This window comes from Vespa mandarinia, chromosome 11 (genome assembly GCF_050613455.1).
Source record: "Vespa mandarinia isolate Hongniang chromosome 11, ASM5061345v1, whole genome shotgun sequence".
Lineage (NCBI taxonomy): Eukaryota > Metazoa > Arthropoda > Insecta > Hymenoptera > Vespidae > Vespa > Vespa mandarinia.
Genome location: NC_140820.1, coordinates 7,382,108 through 7,399,902, shown reverse-complemented (window position 1 = coordinate 7,399,902; position 17,795 = coordinate 7,382,108). Strand labels below are relative to the sequence as shown.

At 29.4% G+C, this 17,795-nt stretch overlaps 4 protein-coding genes across 4 annotated transcripts; 2 read left to right on the top strand and 2 right to left on the bottom strand.

The window, feature by feature from the left end:
* The first annotated feature begins 1,144 nt into the window (after nucleotides 1–1,144).
* On the top strand, nucleotides 1,145–2,445 carry LOC118449083 (COMM domain-containing protein 5). Its single transcript, XM_035883267.2, has 4 exons — nucleotides 1,145–1,554; nucleotides 1,618–1,810; nucleotides 1,899–2,051; nucleotides 2,134–2,445. The coding sequence occupies exons 1-4, from the start codon at nucleotides 1,455–1,457 to the stop codon at nucleotides 2,315–2,317; spliced, it is 630 nt and encodes a 209-aa protein (XP_035739160.1). The 5' UTR covers nucleotides 1,145–1,454; the 3' UTR covers nucleotides 2,318–2,445.
* Nucleotides 2,446–2,595: 150 nt separating this feature from the next.
* On the top strand, nucleotides 2,596–3,961 carry ND-30 (NADH:ubiquinone oxidoreductase core subunit S3). Its single transcript, XM_035883380.2, has 5 exons — nucleotides 2,596–2,777; nucleotides 2,846–2,923; nucleotides 3,122–3,372; nucleotides 3,445–3,690; nucleotides 3,768–3,961. The coding sequence occupies exons 1-5, from the start codon at nucleotides 2,714–2,716 to the stop codon at nucleotides 3,927–3,929; spliced, it is 801 nt and encodes a 266-aa protein (XP_035739273.2). The 5' UTR covers nucleotides 2,596–2,713; the 3' UTR covers nucleotides 3,930–3,961.
* Nucleotides 3,962–4,184: 223 nt separating this feature from the next.
* Nucleotides 4,185–10,302, bottom strand: hrm (solute carrier family 16 member hermes). Its single transcript, XM_035883379.2, has 5 exons — nucleotides 8,941–10,302; nucleotides 8,249–8,461; nucleotides 7,994–8,120; nucleotides 7,738–7,917; nucleotides 4,185–6,284 (listed from the first exon to the last, which is right to left on the bottom strand). Exons 1-5 carry the CDS (start codon nucleotides 9,083–9,085, stop codon nucleotides 5,078–5,080), a joined length of 1,872 nt encoding a protein of 623 aa, XP_035739272.2. The 5' UTR covers nucleotides 9,086–10,302; the 3' UTR covers nucleotides 4,185–5,077.
* A 3,856-nt stretch (nucleotides 10,303–14,158) lies between these two features.
* On the bottom strand, nucleotides 14,159–15,775 carry IscU (Iron-sulfur cluster assembly enzyme). Its single transcript, XM_035883382.2, has 4 exons — nucleotides 15,563–15,775; nucleotides 14,864–15,088; nucleotides 14,702–14,780; nucleotides 14,159–14,573 (listed from the first exon to the last, which is right to left on the bottom strand). The coding sequence occupies exons 1-4, from the start codon at nucleotides 15,653–15,655 to the stop codon at nucleotides 14,467–14,469; spliced, it is 504 nt and encodes a 167-aa protein (XP_035739275.1). The 5' UTR covers nucleotides 15,656–15,775; the 3' UTR covers nucleotides 14,159–14,466.
* Nucleotides 15,776–17,795: the final 2,020 nt, after the last annotated feature.

Here is a 17,795-nt window from a genome sequence, read left to right as displayed (position 1 = left end):
AAAAAGACGTTGCAGAATCTCATTACTTTCAAGAATCACTTCGAAATAACCTAAAAATTAAACGACTTGCTAAAATCGTTTCCAATTGTATAGATTTTCTATGTGAAATTTTGACTACCAAGAAGTATTGTTATATGTATTGGATTGATGAGTATAGGTTGAAGTAATCGATAAAGCATGACGTTATTCGAAATGACATGTGAGAAGATAGTATGCCTTTTTTCCTCTCTGGTTTCGATGAGAAATCATAAACGGCTTAACAGGTCAGCGGACTCCCAACGTCTACAATCGACGAAGCCAACTGTGCCTAGGTCATTTATTTTTGCCCGATATTTAAACGACCGATTCCTCTCCTATGACTAAAAACCTCGACGAATCGGGTCGTATGTCGGTTGAATATTAACCTTCGAATTATCCAATGAGAGCAAAATGGATAAGAAAAACCAAGAGAGAGAAAGAAAGAGAGAGGAGGGGGAGAGAAAGAAAGAGAGAAAGAGAGGAGTAACAGACAGAAACGTTTATTACTTTCGCCGCGAAAAGAATGACGTAAATTTGAATGTTACGCGCATCGATCATCATAGGGTTCGTATTTAACTTCAACTCCGTTCGAAAAAAAAAAAAAAAAAGAAAAAAAAATAAGCTTCCTTGAATATCTCACGTTTATTTATGTGTGTTCAACTGACGTAAAAAGAAATCAAGGCAATGATTCGATTAAATTCGATTTGATTCGATTCGATTTGATTCGAAAATCACACTAGAGTCAAGTTAACATAATTGAAGATCGTAAATTCTTTTTATTCATCTTCTCGTTTTGTTTTTTCATTTTTCTTTTATCCTTCATAATCAGTTTTCAACTGTGCTAATTCGTTAATGACTAAGCGTAAAATATGAAACGATATGTGATACATTATATCGATTATCATATACATTTAAGAAAGAATTATAATATATATTAGATATCAAATATAATCTAAAAAGTTATTTCAATATACATAACTGTATCTATTTATCAAGATTTTCTTTTATTCTAATCATTGATGAAATCAGAAGTAGATCGGAAACATTTTATCGCGTTTGAAGAACGCTTTTATTGACATCTATCGGCGTAAATATAGTAACAATTTCGCCTGGTCGTTGATCAAACGTGAAAATAGACTCAAAAATCTTCTTCGTTTAAAAATAACGTCATTGATAACTACAAAAGTAGACACATATCATATGATCCTTTGAATAGTGTTACTGTCAAATAAAAAAATCAAAAAATAAATAAATTATAAACTTTGTATTGCGAATAACATACAGCATATAAAACGAGAAAAAGTATGTAAGGTTTATATCGAAAAAAAATTGTTCAAACATTGTTTAATGTTGAAATAAGTGAGTTAATGGTTGAAAATATTATGATCAATGATTATAGCTAAATAATAGTAAACAGTTTTATTTCTTCTAAAAAAATGGCAACGCTATATCAAACTCAACTTTTAACAGCTTTAAGAAATAAAACAAAACACCTGACGGAACTAAAAAAAACATTTGTCCGGCCTTTGATACAAAGTAAGACAATATTATTTTATTTTTAATATTAATCACAACTAATCTATATTTATTTTATTTAAGTTGCTGTGAAAGCAATAGAACAAGAACATATAGAAGAAGGTGTTCTAGACAGAATTAGCCAAAAATATAATATACCTTTGGAAGATGTAGATGAATATTTTTCGACTATCTTTACTATCTTAAAAACATATCTTAAATATGTATCATATTCTGTCAAACCGACAGATTTCAAACAAGCTTTAGAAGAATTAAAGTAAATATATATTTTCTATGTTATTAAAATTATCGATAGTATACACTATTCTTATTTATTATCACTTTGATACATGTTTTTTTTTCAGATTTTTTCTTTCTTCAGATTGCATTGAGGATTTATATACCGTTATATCTGGTCAAAAGAAAGCAGATTTACTTACAGGTTTAATGAAAAAAACAAAATTTTTTCCACGTTTATTATCATGCAAATGGCGTATAGATGTTATTATTTCATCAAAGTACGTTGAATTTTTTTAATCTTTGACCCATCACTTTTCAAAGTATATTTTGGCAATATACTCTTGTATCTTTTATTTTCAGTGTTTTAAGTAGAGTGCTGGAACCATACATTATAATGGAATGTACATTTGATACTGGAGAAATTCATACATTTGAACTTTCTTTAGTACAATTTCATCGCTTTAGACATGCCGTAGCAAGTATTCTTGTAGAGATACAATCACTGGAACAACGGAATACTTTAAAAAGTATACAGCATAGCTGATGATTGTATCAGCAGCAACAAATGTTATTATAAACTTTTTATAATAAAATTACATATTGAAAAAAATATTTGTAAAATAAGTTCAATCATATTAGAAATTATAATAACACTATTTTTAATTTTGTAAATATCACAATAGAAATTATGTAATATTTTTTATTTTCATTTATTATTAAAATAATGACAAAAAAAATTTTTATAATTGTTATTTATTACTATTACTTTTTATTACTTTTCAACTTTTTTATTAGAAATAACAAGTATTATAAGTGCGCATGTCGATCAGACGAGCGTGTTATCTACTTGCATGAGTGTTAGTGTGTTTTACCAGTTTTCATTGACGTTCGCTCCTGTATACATTTAGAATCTGTATTTCAAATATAGATTTTCAGCAACATGACATCGTTATTAAGAAATTGTTGGAAATTATCACAAACCCTGTCTACGAATGCTCCTAAACGTAAATGATATTTATGAAACGTAATTAAATATCAACTTAAATTATATAACGATCCATTTTTATCTTAGGTTATGTGAAAGCTTTTCCATCAATACGGTACAATAGTACAGAAGTAACAGAAAAAACAGAAAAACCAGAAACTCGACGTAAGTCTTAATTCTTTTCTCTTTGGAAATTATTCCGGATTTATTTGTATTTTATAAATAAATTGCATAAATTATAAAATGTTATACTACAAATTGATGTGTTCGATATTGCTTGTTTTTTAATTATATGCACAGATTTGTATTATTATTGGTGATTATTCATGATATTAAATTAATTCTAAATATTTGTGTTTATAGCTACTGTACGCAAACCTAATCCTTATATCGATATTGAACGTTTAAAAAACTTTGGACGTTATGTTGCCGAATGTCTACCAAAGTATGTACAAAAAGTTCAAATAGTTAACAAAGATGAACTTGAAGTTATGATTGCTCCTTTAGGAATTTTTCCAACAGTAGCATTCTTAAGATGTCATTATAATGCACAATTTAATAATATAATTGACATAACTGCACTAGATGTACCCAATAGACAATATAGATTTGAGGTAATTCGTCTTTCAATTGATTCTCCAGTTATAATTAAGTAAACAGAAATAAATTTTGTTCTATTACTTTAGGTTGTATATCACTTCTTGTCTCTTGTATACAACTCTCGTATCAGAGTAAAAACATACACAAATGAATTATCACCACTTGATTCAGTAACTGAAGAATTCAAAGGTGCCGAATGGTATGAACGTGAAATATGGGATATGTTTGGTATTTATTTTCTTCGTCATCCCGATCTCCGTAGAATTTTGACAGATTATGGTTTTGAAGGACATCCACTGAGAAAAGATTTCCCATTGAGTGGATACGTTGAGGTAATGTGTTCAGATTGTTGTTTTTTTGTTTTATGGGAAATTTATGAACATTAATTAATATATACTTTTATCTTAAGGTTCGCTATGATGACGAGAAAAAGAGGGTAATAGCAGAACCATTGGAATTGACACAGGAATTTCGAAAATTTGATTTATCCGCACCTTGGGAACAATTTCCTAAATTCAGAGATTCAGCGCCAGCTATTGAAAATGTAGTAATAGAAAGAAAAGAAAAATAAACACTTGGTCAAGTAATAGATCAGAAAAAATTTGATTGGTTATTATATATTCGAAAATTTGTTCTGTTAAACAACAGAATCATACACGAATACATAATAAATCTAAAATATCCAGTACTAAGCTATAGATAATTGACAAATTGATTGTGATGAAAAGTGTTATATTGCAATATTTCGTCAATAAAGTCAGTTTTAGTTACATATACATAGTTATATTATTCTTATAAAGATGAAATATATATATAGCCAAGTGCTCATTTATACAAAACGTACTTGAATATTACAATTATTTATCTGTTATGCTACTATTTATTTTGCATTTGTGTACAGACCTATATAAACTTAATATATTAATTATTAATTACAAAGTGCTTAGAATCTATCACGTAGTAAGGCATATTTTCGGTGATTTACGAATTAAAATTATGAAAACAAAATGTTAAAATTAAATTATTTAAGTTACTGTGTGTCATAAAATTTTGCTATTCTTTTTACTATGATCACTGACATTGTTAAGTAACAGTAATTTAAAATGCATCCAAATACATTTTGTTTTCAATTATGAAATAATATGGAAAACGAATAAAATTTTAAAAGGTCTTAAGAAATTAAACATTTAACAGTGTGTTCATCCTTTAGACATAAATAGCACCAACTTCTTTACTTTATATTAAGTACTAAATAAAAATCAAATACACACACACGCACACACACACACAGTAACAATACGCGCGAACGCGTAATGACGTATATTTATCATAATTTATAATTGAAGTTCTTACTTTCAAGGAGCAATAATCCTATGTGCAAGGCAAGGTTTTTAATTGTTTTTTCTTTCTTCTTTTTTTTTTCTTTTCTTTTTTTTCTTTTTTTTGGAAAAAGAGAGACTGTGTCTTCAAAAAGTTTTTCTAAATTTTCGTAATACTTTTCTTAATAATTAGAATAATAAGTGTGCGTGTAAAATATATACAGCATCACAGTGCTAAAGAATTATCTATAAGTTTCTTTTTTTCTAATATTAGTCTCGTGATCTTGTGTCGCGTTTTCAAGTTAAATGATAATATTCCTACAAGGATGTCACGATCAATAATCGTATACAATTTTTGCTCGAATAAATTGTTCAATATATTAGCAAAAAATGTAGATTACTATAATTTATCTATTGGACTGTTAACTTCTGATTCTTTTTGCCTTTTTTTAATGAAAGGAACAAAGCCCCATAGTAATGAACCTATAATTAAAATTATACCTAGGACACTAAAAATGGGACCATATTGGTCGATTTGTTGATAAACCACACCACAAATTGGTGGGCCTATAAGCTGCAAAATTCCATTAACGAATAAAGAAATGCCATAGGATGAAGTAAGTTTTTCAGTGCCGAGCATATCAGCCATAATAACTGCGGTAACTCCGACATATGTACCAGAAGCTAATCCAAATATTCCACAATATACAGATAATAAGGTATAAGTAGTAGCCATTGGTAATATTGCTAAGGATACTCCAGAAGCAAATAAGCCGCCTACGAAATACCAATGTTTCGGCATTAACTTTATATCGGATAATGCAGATCCACCGATACGTCCAATGAGATCCAAAATTGACACGATCGATAGAAGAAGAGGGCCCATACTCTTGTCAAAGCCTAGCGAATCTGCATAAGCTGGCAAATATATTACGAAATTCGTATAACTAACAGCATTCGTTGAATTTGAGATCAATATAACGAGGTACATAGGATCTTTCAATAAGCTACAATCAAAGAATTTATTTCCCGATTTTTCTTCCTGCTTCGGTGCACGGCCAGACCCTTTTCTCGTAAACGTATTAGATATTGCATTTAATGTTAATGTAGATGCATGTGCAGGATGTAATGCGGACAATGTACTACCGTGATGAGGGGTACTAATATAATAAAATGATGAAGTACTGGGAGATTGAGTGGATGATTTACGTTTTATCAATTTCCCTGTTTCGGCTCCTCTTTCAGGTACAGCGTGTAAAGCTGGCGTGCTATGCATTTGCCCAGTAATTTCACGCCCAGTTGGCATACTAATTTTTCTAGTTCTTCCTTGAACAGGAGTATTTTTATAATTTTCCAATGCAACGCTAGACGCGCTTTTTGGCACTATAGGCGCAGCTTTTTCACAGCTCGAGTTGGAAGAAATAAAATTATTATGTCTCCTCTCATCTTCAGGACTAGTAATAGTAATTGATGTAGTTTCTAAGCTTTTATGATCTTTCGAATCGCGTGATGGTCGCGCAGGTATCATGTGTTTTTCCACTGGATCGTATAATAAAGCACAAGCCCACACATTTAAAGTCATAGCTCCCATTATTAATACAGCACCTCTGTAAGAAAGCAAAGTTGCATTATTTAATTACACTGTAATTATATCTGAAAGATGAAAATTGTACAATAATATTAATATAAAAATTTCTAATTTGATATATATATATATATATATATCAAATTAAAATTTTTATATATATATATATCAAATTCAGGAAGAAATTAGAAAATGCACTAAATTAAATATCTATATTGGGATATTACGAAATGATTGAGATAAAATGACTTGTTATAAATATATTTTAACATAATATTAATGTAATCTTCTATGCATTTGCAATAAGTAATAATCTTACAGCAAGAGTATGTCATTTAATATGAATATAATAACTTATAGGAGTAAAAAGATAAATATCCATAAAATAAATGTAATCATTTTTAATAATAATAATATATATATATCTTAAAAAACCATTATACACACATACACACGCGCGCTCACACATCCACATGTAACAATTACCAATTTCATTTATTATATATCTAATGAAGTATTACGATGTCTTACAAATATTATAAATATCATGCATTGAATTAATCAACAATTAAAACACTGTCATAATATTTGTAACAATTAAACTCATACTTATGTAATCACAGAAAAGTATATCAACATTCTATATAAATGATATACACACAAAATTATTAATATAATATTTAGAATATTTTATTAATTCCACTCTAGATATATATTCTAGATATAATATATATATATATATATATATATATATATATATATATATATATAAACCTGTAAAAAAATGTGCTTTAAAAAATATTATGAAATTAAGATCACATGCAGTATAAAGATTTTCATATTACTTCTTTCTGTCTTTACTAATTGTTTTCTGCAACAAAGAAATTAAGAAATAATAGATATATAAATTGCACGTATTATTTAGTATGATCCATACTCACATTTAGAAAATATATTTTTTTCTCCTGAAAGACCTAAAGTATTTATTAAACTTAATTACATTTAACATCAATGTAGTTATCATATAAATGAAAAGGATGTAATTTATATTCTATGTAATAGAAAATTGTGAAAATAGAAAGCTAAATAAATATGACTATAAATAAAATAAATATGACTATAAGGCAAAGATTATTAAATAAATAGAATAATATTACAACACTCTTCTATACTCACCTTAATATTAATTTACTTTAATTAAAGTTTAAGTATCAAACACTATATTTATATACACAATCACATTCAAATACACTTTACTGAAATATATAGAGTACTTATATTCTGTAAATTTTAAAGTAGTAATTACACTCTTCAAAAGAATTTCGTTTAAATAAAAAAGGAAATTTACTATTTTCTATTATGTATGCAAAATTGACCTTAAAAATTTAAAGAATGAAGTACTCGAAATATAAATTGTGCTATCACATAACAAAATTACATCTAAATTATTCTTATTTTATTAATAGTATATCTACCTGTAACCATACTCTTGTAAAAGAAGCCCAAGAAGTGGTGGAAGAAATATAGAACCTAAAGCACTGCCTGAGATACACAAACCATTGGCTAGTCCTCGTAGACGTACAAAATAGGATGTTACAATGTATACGGTTGGGGGAAAAGCCAAACCTGCTCCTGTTCCTACCAATACTCCAAAACTACAAATATTTCCATTTTAAAGTTATTCTTCTTATATTATTAAATATAATTTGATTATTAAAGTTATTTAACTACCTAACGCATAAAAAGCCAACAGAGTTTGCAAAATAACTTATCATCATTCCTACAGCAGCAGATGTACCACCCAATAATGATACTGTCCGATATGAGTACTTAACCGAAAGCACACTAGACAATGGCCCTAAAAGTAATATTTAACATTTAACTCATGTAAATAGAATTATATATATATATATATATATATATATATATATATATAAAATTTTAATAATTCTTTTATTAGGTAAATAATCAAGTCATATATTTTACCAAGAGAACTGTACAGAAAATAACATAATGCAGGAATCCAAGCAGCTGCAGCAGGAGATGCATCAAAAACTTTACGAAATTCAACAAATAAAACTCCAAAAGATTTCACCATTCCTGGAATAAGGACATTGACAAGGACAGATGCCAAAAGTACCAGCCATCCCCAACCTCCATCTGGGGGTACTAATTCTTCCTCTGGTGTTACATCTTTAACTAAAATATGAAAAGTAATAAAATAAAAACATTTCTTAAACTGTAAAAAATAATTTTTAAACACAATGAATAATTACATTTTGTTAAAAAATATTTAATGATAAGAGAAACTAGTTTGTAAAATAAAATATAACGTACAAATTTACTTTCATATTAACGTAAAATAAATTCGCGTACGAATAAGGTTGTGATTACAAACAAATATACAATTTATACATAAAAATATCATATAAATGATTACTTTCTTTCAAGAATATTATTTTTAAAGCAAAAAAATAATCATGCACGTATTCTTTTGACATTGATTGTATATTTATAATAACTGCTTTCCGCTTTACATTCAAAAATACCGCTTTTCCCGCCAAGTAAACTGTCGATCCAAACAATGAAAAACTGTACACGCGCGTGACAGAAGAGAACGGATGATAAGAAACAAAGAAACAAAAAGAGAGAGAGAGATAGAGAGAACACACACGTACCGTGTTTGTTGGTCCCATTATAATTGTTTTGTCTTTCCTTTTTCGCGTCTTGCGAAACCAATTTATAATCGCCCTTTCTGGACTTCTTTGATCCGAACTTAATGTTGATTCCATTGTCTTGATCTTGAACTCGTTGCATTGTCATCAACCTTCCACTCTGTGCTCACCGCCGACATGCACCGTTAACAGTGAGATAAAGAAACACGATTGCAACTAGTAAAAGCTCTTTCAATATATAATGATTAAACGTGTCAACAACAAAGACAAGTAACTGATAAATGTAGAGAAGAAAAAAAATCAAATAGCAGGGGTGTTAACGGCGGGCGTAACTGCACCAAACTAGTATATATGCTTATACATTTAACATGTATGTATATGTGTATATGTATGTATGGCGTTCTGTCACTACAGTACAATACGAATATCAATGCTCGCGAATCATATAGTCCGCCCTCGTGTCCTCCTCTTCCGTTTTCTCGAACCTCATCAAAGCGAACGTAGAGTACGTTCTACCACTGTTCTCGCACCACTTCCTTCTTCGATAGGAATGTAAACATTCGTTTTGTCCGGTCATAGACTTCACCTTCGTCCACGAGTCTAGTCGACGAAGAAGAAGAATACGAAGAGAAGAACGCGCTCGGTGTAATTGACCTGACGACGCCAACGAGAGCTCGATAGAACGCTTACTACGATAATAAACCGACGCACCGTTTATTCTTGACTTTGGTTTTGTTTCAAATGGCATAAAGGACGACGACGATACCATGTAGACGAGGACTTTAAAACAAAAGTGCCGTTGTCATAACGTACTGTGTAACGAATGAATCATTAGAGTTTCTTTGCGAGAGAGGCTCGTTCCGACGAAAAAACCTTCCATCCGACCGTGCGTCGCGAGCAGACTGATCAGCTGTCTACCACGCATATCCTCCGTAGCCACTTTCCCCTACTCTTACCGAGTGATCCAGTCGTTATCCCCACTCCTTCTACTCCAGCACGCGCGATCTTTCTTCTTTGTAACCGAAACCGTACGATCATGTACGAGTTTACGTATCTGTTCGCCTTTCTATCCATCTCTCTCTTTCTCTCTCTCACCCTCTCCTTCTTTTATGCTTTGTTGCAAAATGTTTCGTCTCTTCCTACGACGTTCCAAATAGTTCGCAACCTTTCTCTTTCTCTCTTTCTTTCTCCCCTTCTCACTTCATCCCGCGAATTTATAAACTCTCACGTGTCAAGCAGTGTCGTTCCCGTCGATTTCTCCCACTCCTCCTTTAGGCTTTGCACAAGAAACAGCGAATAGAGAGAATGGAAAATTTGTCAGAAGCACGTGCTGGAAATACGCAAGTTAATTCGTTATTCTTTTTTCCCTCTTTCTTTTTCTGCTTTTTTTTCTTTTTCTCTTTTTATCCTCGGTAGGCTTTAATATTTATCGCTATGATCGGTACGCGTTCTACTTAAAGTCAAGGTATATATATCGGATAGAAGGTTAGAAAAATATTAATCTCTGATCGTGATTCTTCTGAAAATTTTTGCGATTCTGTTCGCTTTATTATTATCGTATTATATACGTTTACAAAACTCCTCCTTCTTGTAGATCGATTAAAAGTCTTACAACTTTGAACAATTTTGAAAATGCAAAAACAAAAGAATGAATGAACATTATTGTTTTACTAATTTAACTTTTCTTCATCTGGTGAAAAATGCGGTCGAATAGATTAGGGATTATTAAATGATAACGTGTTTAACGATGTAACGTATTTTTTATCATCAAAAAGATAAAGAAAATCGATTGGTTTACTCAAGGTTATTATATATCATGTTAAAAGCGATAACTCGTTAATTCCATTGATAGAAAAACTAAGATTACTGTGTGCATAGTTGAATTCATTAACATCCGTTTTGTGAAATCACGGGTGTTTGACTACAATTTTCTATCGAAATAAACGTAAGCATTATTGAATTTTTCTTTTAACATTAAATTTTAATTCCTTCATCATAACTCATATTAAATGTTTTATTAACCTTCTGTGATTGTATCGTGCGTGATCTGCCTGAAATGTTATTCGATTTTTTTTTTGTTCGTTAAAAACGCCGCCATTTTTCAAACAAATATTTCATCAAATTTCAATTCATTGAAAATATATAAATTCAATTCTTGAAATATATAAAATTTTAATATAAAGTTTATTTTCTTAATTATGAGATTTCGTTAATTTATTTCTTTTGCTTGAAAAATCTTATCGTTTTATGCGAACAGTTTGACTTTTACATCGTCGTTTAATGATTTCGATGAAACTACAATTTTTAACGCTTTATGTGAGCCATTCCGTAAGTTAAAATTTTTAGAATTTTATTTCGGCGTAGTTGAATATTATTAAACACAATAAGCATCACAAGAACAAGATAATATCGATGAATCTTATTACAGTAGCATAAAGTTTGAACTCGAATGTATATTAAGTTATATTATTCAAAGTGAACATTTAAAAAAAATGACCGTTGAACAACCCGCATAAAAAAGAACACAATAATTAATAGTATCTAAATATATGTTTCTTACAATTGAATATTTCCTATTTCATAATCAACTACAATTAGAATGCCGCTTTAAACTAAAGAGTCTATTTTTAACGAATTCAAATTTGTCAATATCACTTAAGAATCATTTTATTTTATTCAAAAATGACACTAAAAATTTCATCTTTTTTTTTTTTTTTTTTTGTAAATGTCATTTTAATAGAAACAATAGCTATTTTATTTTAACATAATACTTGCGTTTAGATATATCAAATCAAAATTCGAATTTGTCAATATCATTTAAAAATCATTTTATTTTATATAAAAACGAAAATGAATTTTTTCTTTAAATCTCATTTAAATGGAATCATTATAATCTATTCGATTTTAACATAATATTTATGTTCAAGTGTATTAAATAAAAATAATAATGGAAAAAAAGTAATAGTAAAAACGTTTTACTGAGAATTGCGAAAATATAGGAAATCCACTTTACGAATACAGATATACTCGTAGGCACATATACACATCTTTTATTATTCGCAATATAGAACATCTTCGACGAACTATGTCGATATCCGCTTTACGCATATTATGAAGTATTTGTGCTAGATCTACCAAACTGCGATAAATATGCTGAGAGATATCCGATATCTCGTGATATAAAATTACACACGCGTATGTATCATGTATTCTATGCGATCTAATCAAACAGATATATTGTGTTCAATAAAATATTTTTTTTTTTCTTTTTTTTTTTTCTTTTTTCTTTTTTCTTTTTTTTTTTTTTTTTTTATTTCTAATGTAATGTAAGTAGAATGTTATGTACCAGTTAATATAAATATAAAAAAGAAGAAGTCGATCGATTAAATTTATGTTTACACGACTTATTTTCATGATAAATACAAGATAAACTGTCTTGAAATAAATGTTTTCATTTATTTAAAAAAAATGGGGAGAGGAAAAAATTTCAAAGAATAATAAAGATAAAAAAGAAAATGAAAACAGCAGCCTTGAAAATGTTCAAATTGGTCACATCGTACGAGTTATCCTATATAAACGCTATCGCAGTTGTTAGTTTTTGCCAATTAGTTGAAATGTGTGAAGATGGTGATTAAAATGACACTTCATACTTTGAGATAACTGGAAAGATAAAAAGATTCCAGAAATCGAAAGATACTCCTATCTTAGAAAAATAAGAGAAAAGAAACTATTGATATATTTAACGTAAGAATAAATTCATACGTAAGGTATACGATATATTCTATGTAAGAGTGTTACGATTGTTGTGTCAAGCATGTTCGAAAGTATTTGTATATTGTAAAAAAAAAAAAATTAAGTTTTAACAAATTAATTGTTCTACTTATGACCTGAAATACACACAACTGTTTCCAACGAGCGAAAATGAATCAATTTAAATTCATTCTTATTAAGCATCAATTAATATTGTACAATGACATTTGTAGAATGAACTATGATGTCGATTGGAACTTCGAAAAAGAGTATACTTTGTATATACAAGAAATATATGTTCTTTTAAATAATTTTATTATTTAAATTAAGGGGAGAGGAGAGAGAAAGAGAGAGAGAGAGAGAGAGAGAGAGAGAGAGAGAGAGAGAGAGAGAGAGAGAGAGAGAGAGAGAGAGAGAGAGAGAGAGAGAGAGAGAGAGAGAGAGAGAGAGAGAGAGAGAGAGAGAGAGAGAGAGAGAGAGAGAGAGAGAGAGAGAGAGAGAGAGAGAGAGAGAGAGAGAGAGAGAGAGAGAGAGAGAGAGAGAGAGAGAGAGAGAGAGAGAGAGAGAGAGAGAGAGAGAGAGAGAGAGAGAGAGAGAATAGGTGTTCCTTTGCTCTTCCGTGAACGATACGTTATAATACAAAAAATATCTTTTTAAGCTCAAAGACTATACTAATACTACTCTAGCTAATCATTACTTACATGATTCATTATTTGTCTATAAATTGGAGCTCTTTTTGTCAAACGAACTATTATATCTCTATTTTTAAACAATACAAAGATAACATTCATAAACTATATAATATTCTTGATACCTTTGAGAGAAGAATAAAATATCATCGTTTACGTTTAATGCTATTGTAATTACTAAATGATATAACTGAAGATAATATCGATTAGTTTACTTGTAGTTTATATAAGTATCTCATAATCTAATTTATCAAGGTATTAGATGGCAAGGTATTATATCATTTGATACGAATTGTTTATAAAAAAAAATTCGTAAATAACTATTATAACTTGATATAGCATTTTGTAAAATATCCCATGAAAAATTCACATTGTGCCTTCTATTGATAACGGTCACGTCAATGGCCGTCGTTTATTACGTCATCAAGATGACGCAACACAGTTTTGCCTAGCGATGAGACTCTGCAATGGAAATGTTTTTGTCAACATATTGAATGCAATTGATGTTAGTTCATCATACCCTCGGACTTTCCTTTATGCTGTCGTAAATATTGTATTACGCGAAAAACATAAGTATCGCTTGTCCTCATTACTTCCGCTTACAAAGAAATCATCTTTTACTCTTCTTACATCTCTGTTATATAATACAGATGTTTTATAGTTTCTTAAATTTATAATCGTCGTTAATACTTTCTAAAAGTCATTGATATTTATAATGTTTATATTTCATCCATCTTTATTCATATATCTAAGAGAAATTTCATTGAATAAAAGAATTTGCGTTGATATTTAAAAATTATCGAATTTATTCGTTTCTACATAAAATTAAAATAGTTTGCATCTTTAATCTAGTTTATATATGTATAATCAAGTAACAATATTGTCACATCGTTGCTGAAAATATATATGTATCTGTATATGTGGATATACATATGATACATATGTATAATAATCTCAAAATAATACGCACATGAAAGTACGTTCGACTATCTATAGTATACTATACAATGATGTTGTGTTTACATTAATATGAAATCATTATATTTTTATTATAATTTTTTTTTACTACGTTTTTTGAGAAAGAATTCATTTAAGCCTTCATTTTTGCGCTATTGGTTTCATCAGCGGAATTTGCCTTACTTTGTTGTTTGATACGGTAATCTGATAAAGCAGCCTTGATTGCATCTTCTGCAAGCACTACAAAATGTACAATCGTATAATTAACTCGTATTATTTTGTAGAATACTTATGTTATTTTTTAGAAGAATATTTTTGTTCTTTGCAGTATTCATTTTGAAAGTCTATAAGAGAATACGTTTACTTACTCGAACAGTGCAGCTTGACCGGTGGTAGGCAAAGTTCCTTTGCTATGTCAGTATTCTTTAATTTCAAAGCTTCATCGACCTACATGTAAAGTTAAAATGATTAGTATAATTACATGTAATATTTTCTAATTACAGAAAATAATACAAATTCAGACAACATACAGTTTTTCCTTTCACCCATTCTGTAGCCAAAGAACTAGAAGCGATAGCTGAACCGCATCCAAAGGTCTTAAATTTAGCATCAACAATCTTTCCATTTTCATCTACTTTAATCTGTAATTTCATAACATCACCACAAGCTGGAGCACCTACAAGACCTGTGCCTACTCTAGTATCATTCTTATCCATTGAACCTACATTTCTAGGATTCTCATAATGATCGAGCACCTGCATACAATCGAATAAAACAGTTATGAGTAACAATTCTTATTTTGATATTAACAATAAATATAAGCATATAATAATATCGTTAAAACTAAACACTTTCATTAAGTAAATATTTATCATATTAAAATATACATGATATATGCTTACTGTATATGTTTAGATTATATACACATACATATATTATAATATATATCTACATGTATGTATATAAATATTTGACCTTGAACTTTTGTTTTGATTTATACAATATATAGATTTAAGAAATTCGTCACAATAAACACTAATGAAACGATTAACAGAATAACGTGATTTTTAGTCATCTCAGTTTACAAATTTCATAAAAATTATATATAAATGAACAATATACGTGTATGTCATGACACATAGATTTATCATTCAAGTATATAAAACTCAAATATATAAATTAAAATAGTGTGATGTACTAAGAAAAGTTACAATTAAAGAGATATTTACATTGGGATGATAAGATACAGCCGGAACGCTACGAGAAAGAGTTTTTGAAGCCCCATTAAGGGCTTTGGGTAAAGATTTTAACAACGACATCATGTCACTTTGTAATCGATGGGTAATTTTTACATAAACGTCAACGCGAAAGACCGTTTCAATTACTTACTATTGCGCAATTGAATGAAATCCCGGTATGATTGATATTATAAATGTAATAGGTTAGAAGGTGTGTCAAACTATGATCTTAGCGCCGCCTAGCGATATAACGTTTAAAACAATGAATGCGGTAAATTTGAAAAGTAAATATTCTCGATTGATGTGTAGAAAAAAATTGCTGTGTAACAACTACAAATATTGATTAGATGTTGCTATCAAATTGTAACTTTAAAATAATCAAGTACAGTGAAATAAGTAAATAATATTAAATAAATAAATGATATTAAATATATTTCATTAAATAATACAAAAATGAATGAAAATATCGGGATATAATGACACAAATTCAATAGACTGCATTCGAGTTTTTACATAAGTCCAGATAACCTATTAAAAACATATAATTTTAAACATGCATACAGTGCACAACGATTAATACGAATCATTAAAATGTAATATATCAATAATTGTGTCCATACATTTAAGAGATGCTTTTCTAAAGCTATGAACTCTGAATATCAATTTTGTATTAAAGAAAATGTCGACAAGGCAAATATAAGAAATGTAGAAGATAAAAAGAAGCTCAACGAGTGCAAGATTTATACAAGTTGGCAACATGAATGGGTTTCGCCTAAACGATTAAACTGTACTAATCCAATTAAAATACGTGAGGTGGTACGTGGTCCATTTTATTCACCGAAATTATTAAAGATCTCACCATTCGTTAATATTTCTTCCGGTGAGGATAGCTGCGAAGCGACAATATATAAAAAAACTTATGGAGGTATTCCCGATCCTTGGACGGAATGTTTGGCGATAAAAGGATATTGTAATAACGAAAAATATGATAAGATATTAAAAAGTTCTTGCGTATCGCGTTACATGAGATTCTGGATAACAGAAACAGTTTGGAAAAAAATGGGTTTACCTTTCATACAGGGTATTCCAGATCCAGATAAGGATTTTTCTAATATTCTAATATCAAAGTGCCCATCGAAAAGACAAAAATATCTCAACTCTGAAATTTTACCACGTTCGAAATCTTTATCAAATTCTTTGGAAAGAAATATCACGGGAACAAATTTTACTGCTTTTAATATAATACCATCTTCAAATTTAATTAATACGAGTAAACAGGAAGGTATAAAAAATGCAAAATCTTCACCGAAGCAGCCCAAAGTGCTCGATGAAGAAATCCCTGATACAGGAAATCATAAAAATCATTCTAGCAAGAATTCAGTAGCGAGAAAATTAGATGGCGATAATTACATGAATTCCAAATACGAATTATCATCATGTAAATGCGACAAAAGAAACGATAATTTTATCAATAAAACCAAGGACACAAAGTCTAATCAAGTATACTTTCGCTCGTCTCTGAATGTCGCTACGCAAACTTCCCTAGATAGATTTCATCGGGTATCATGTCAACATTCTTCTTTTCAGACATTATTAAAAATTGCCAGAAAAGCTATATTGCCACGAAAAATGTACAAGATCCTTAAAGAAAGATGGACTCGTAAAAGATGTCCACATTCTTTGTTAAAACATCAAAATCGATATTTTTTGAGTCATATTGCATCATGCCATTGTATACAAATCATAAAAAAAGATCTTCCGAACAAAATCACAAAAAAAGTATCCGATAAATTGTCAACCAATCATATCGTTAACAATTACTGTCCACACTGCAAAGCGTATATTTTAAAAACGAAAACATCTGGTTACCGTTGTCGCAGATTGAAACTTGATCATTCTAGAAAAAAAATACGAGAAAATACAAGCCTTCCGTTGTACCAATGTTTCCGAGAAAAAATTCAAAAGCCTTTACGAGAAAATGTTACGACCCAAACGGAATTAATGATGCAACGAGTGAATGGAAACGAATTGAGACTAATATGTTCTCGTTGCAATTATCCTTATTTCAAAGCAGAAATGGGAAATGTAATAAACGCATCGACGGATCGTTTAGTCAGTCATAAAATTTCAAAGTTTGTTGGTAATACGTACCACGATGTGAATCATCATTTTCAATATAAATACGATGATGAAAATAAATCAATGGTTGATAAACCAATCTTGA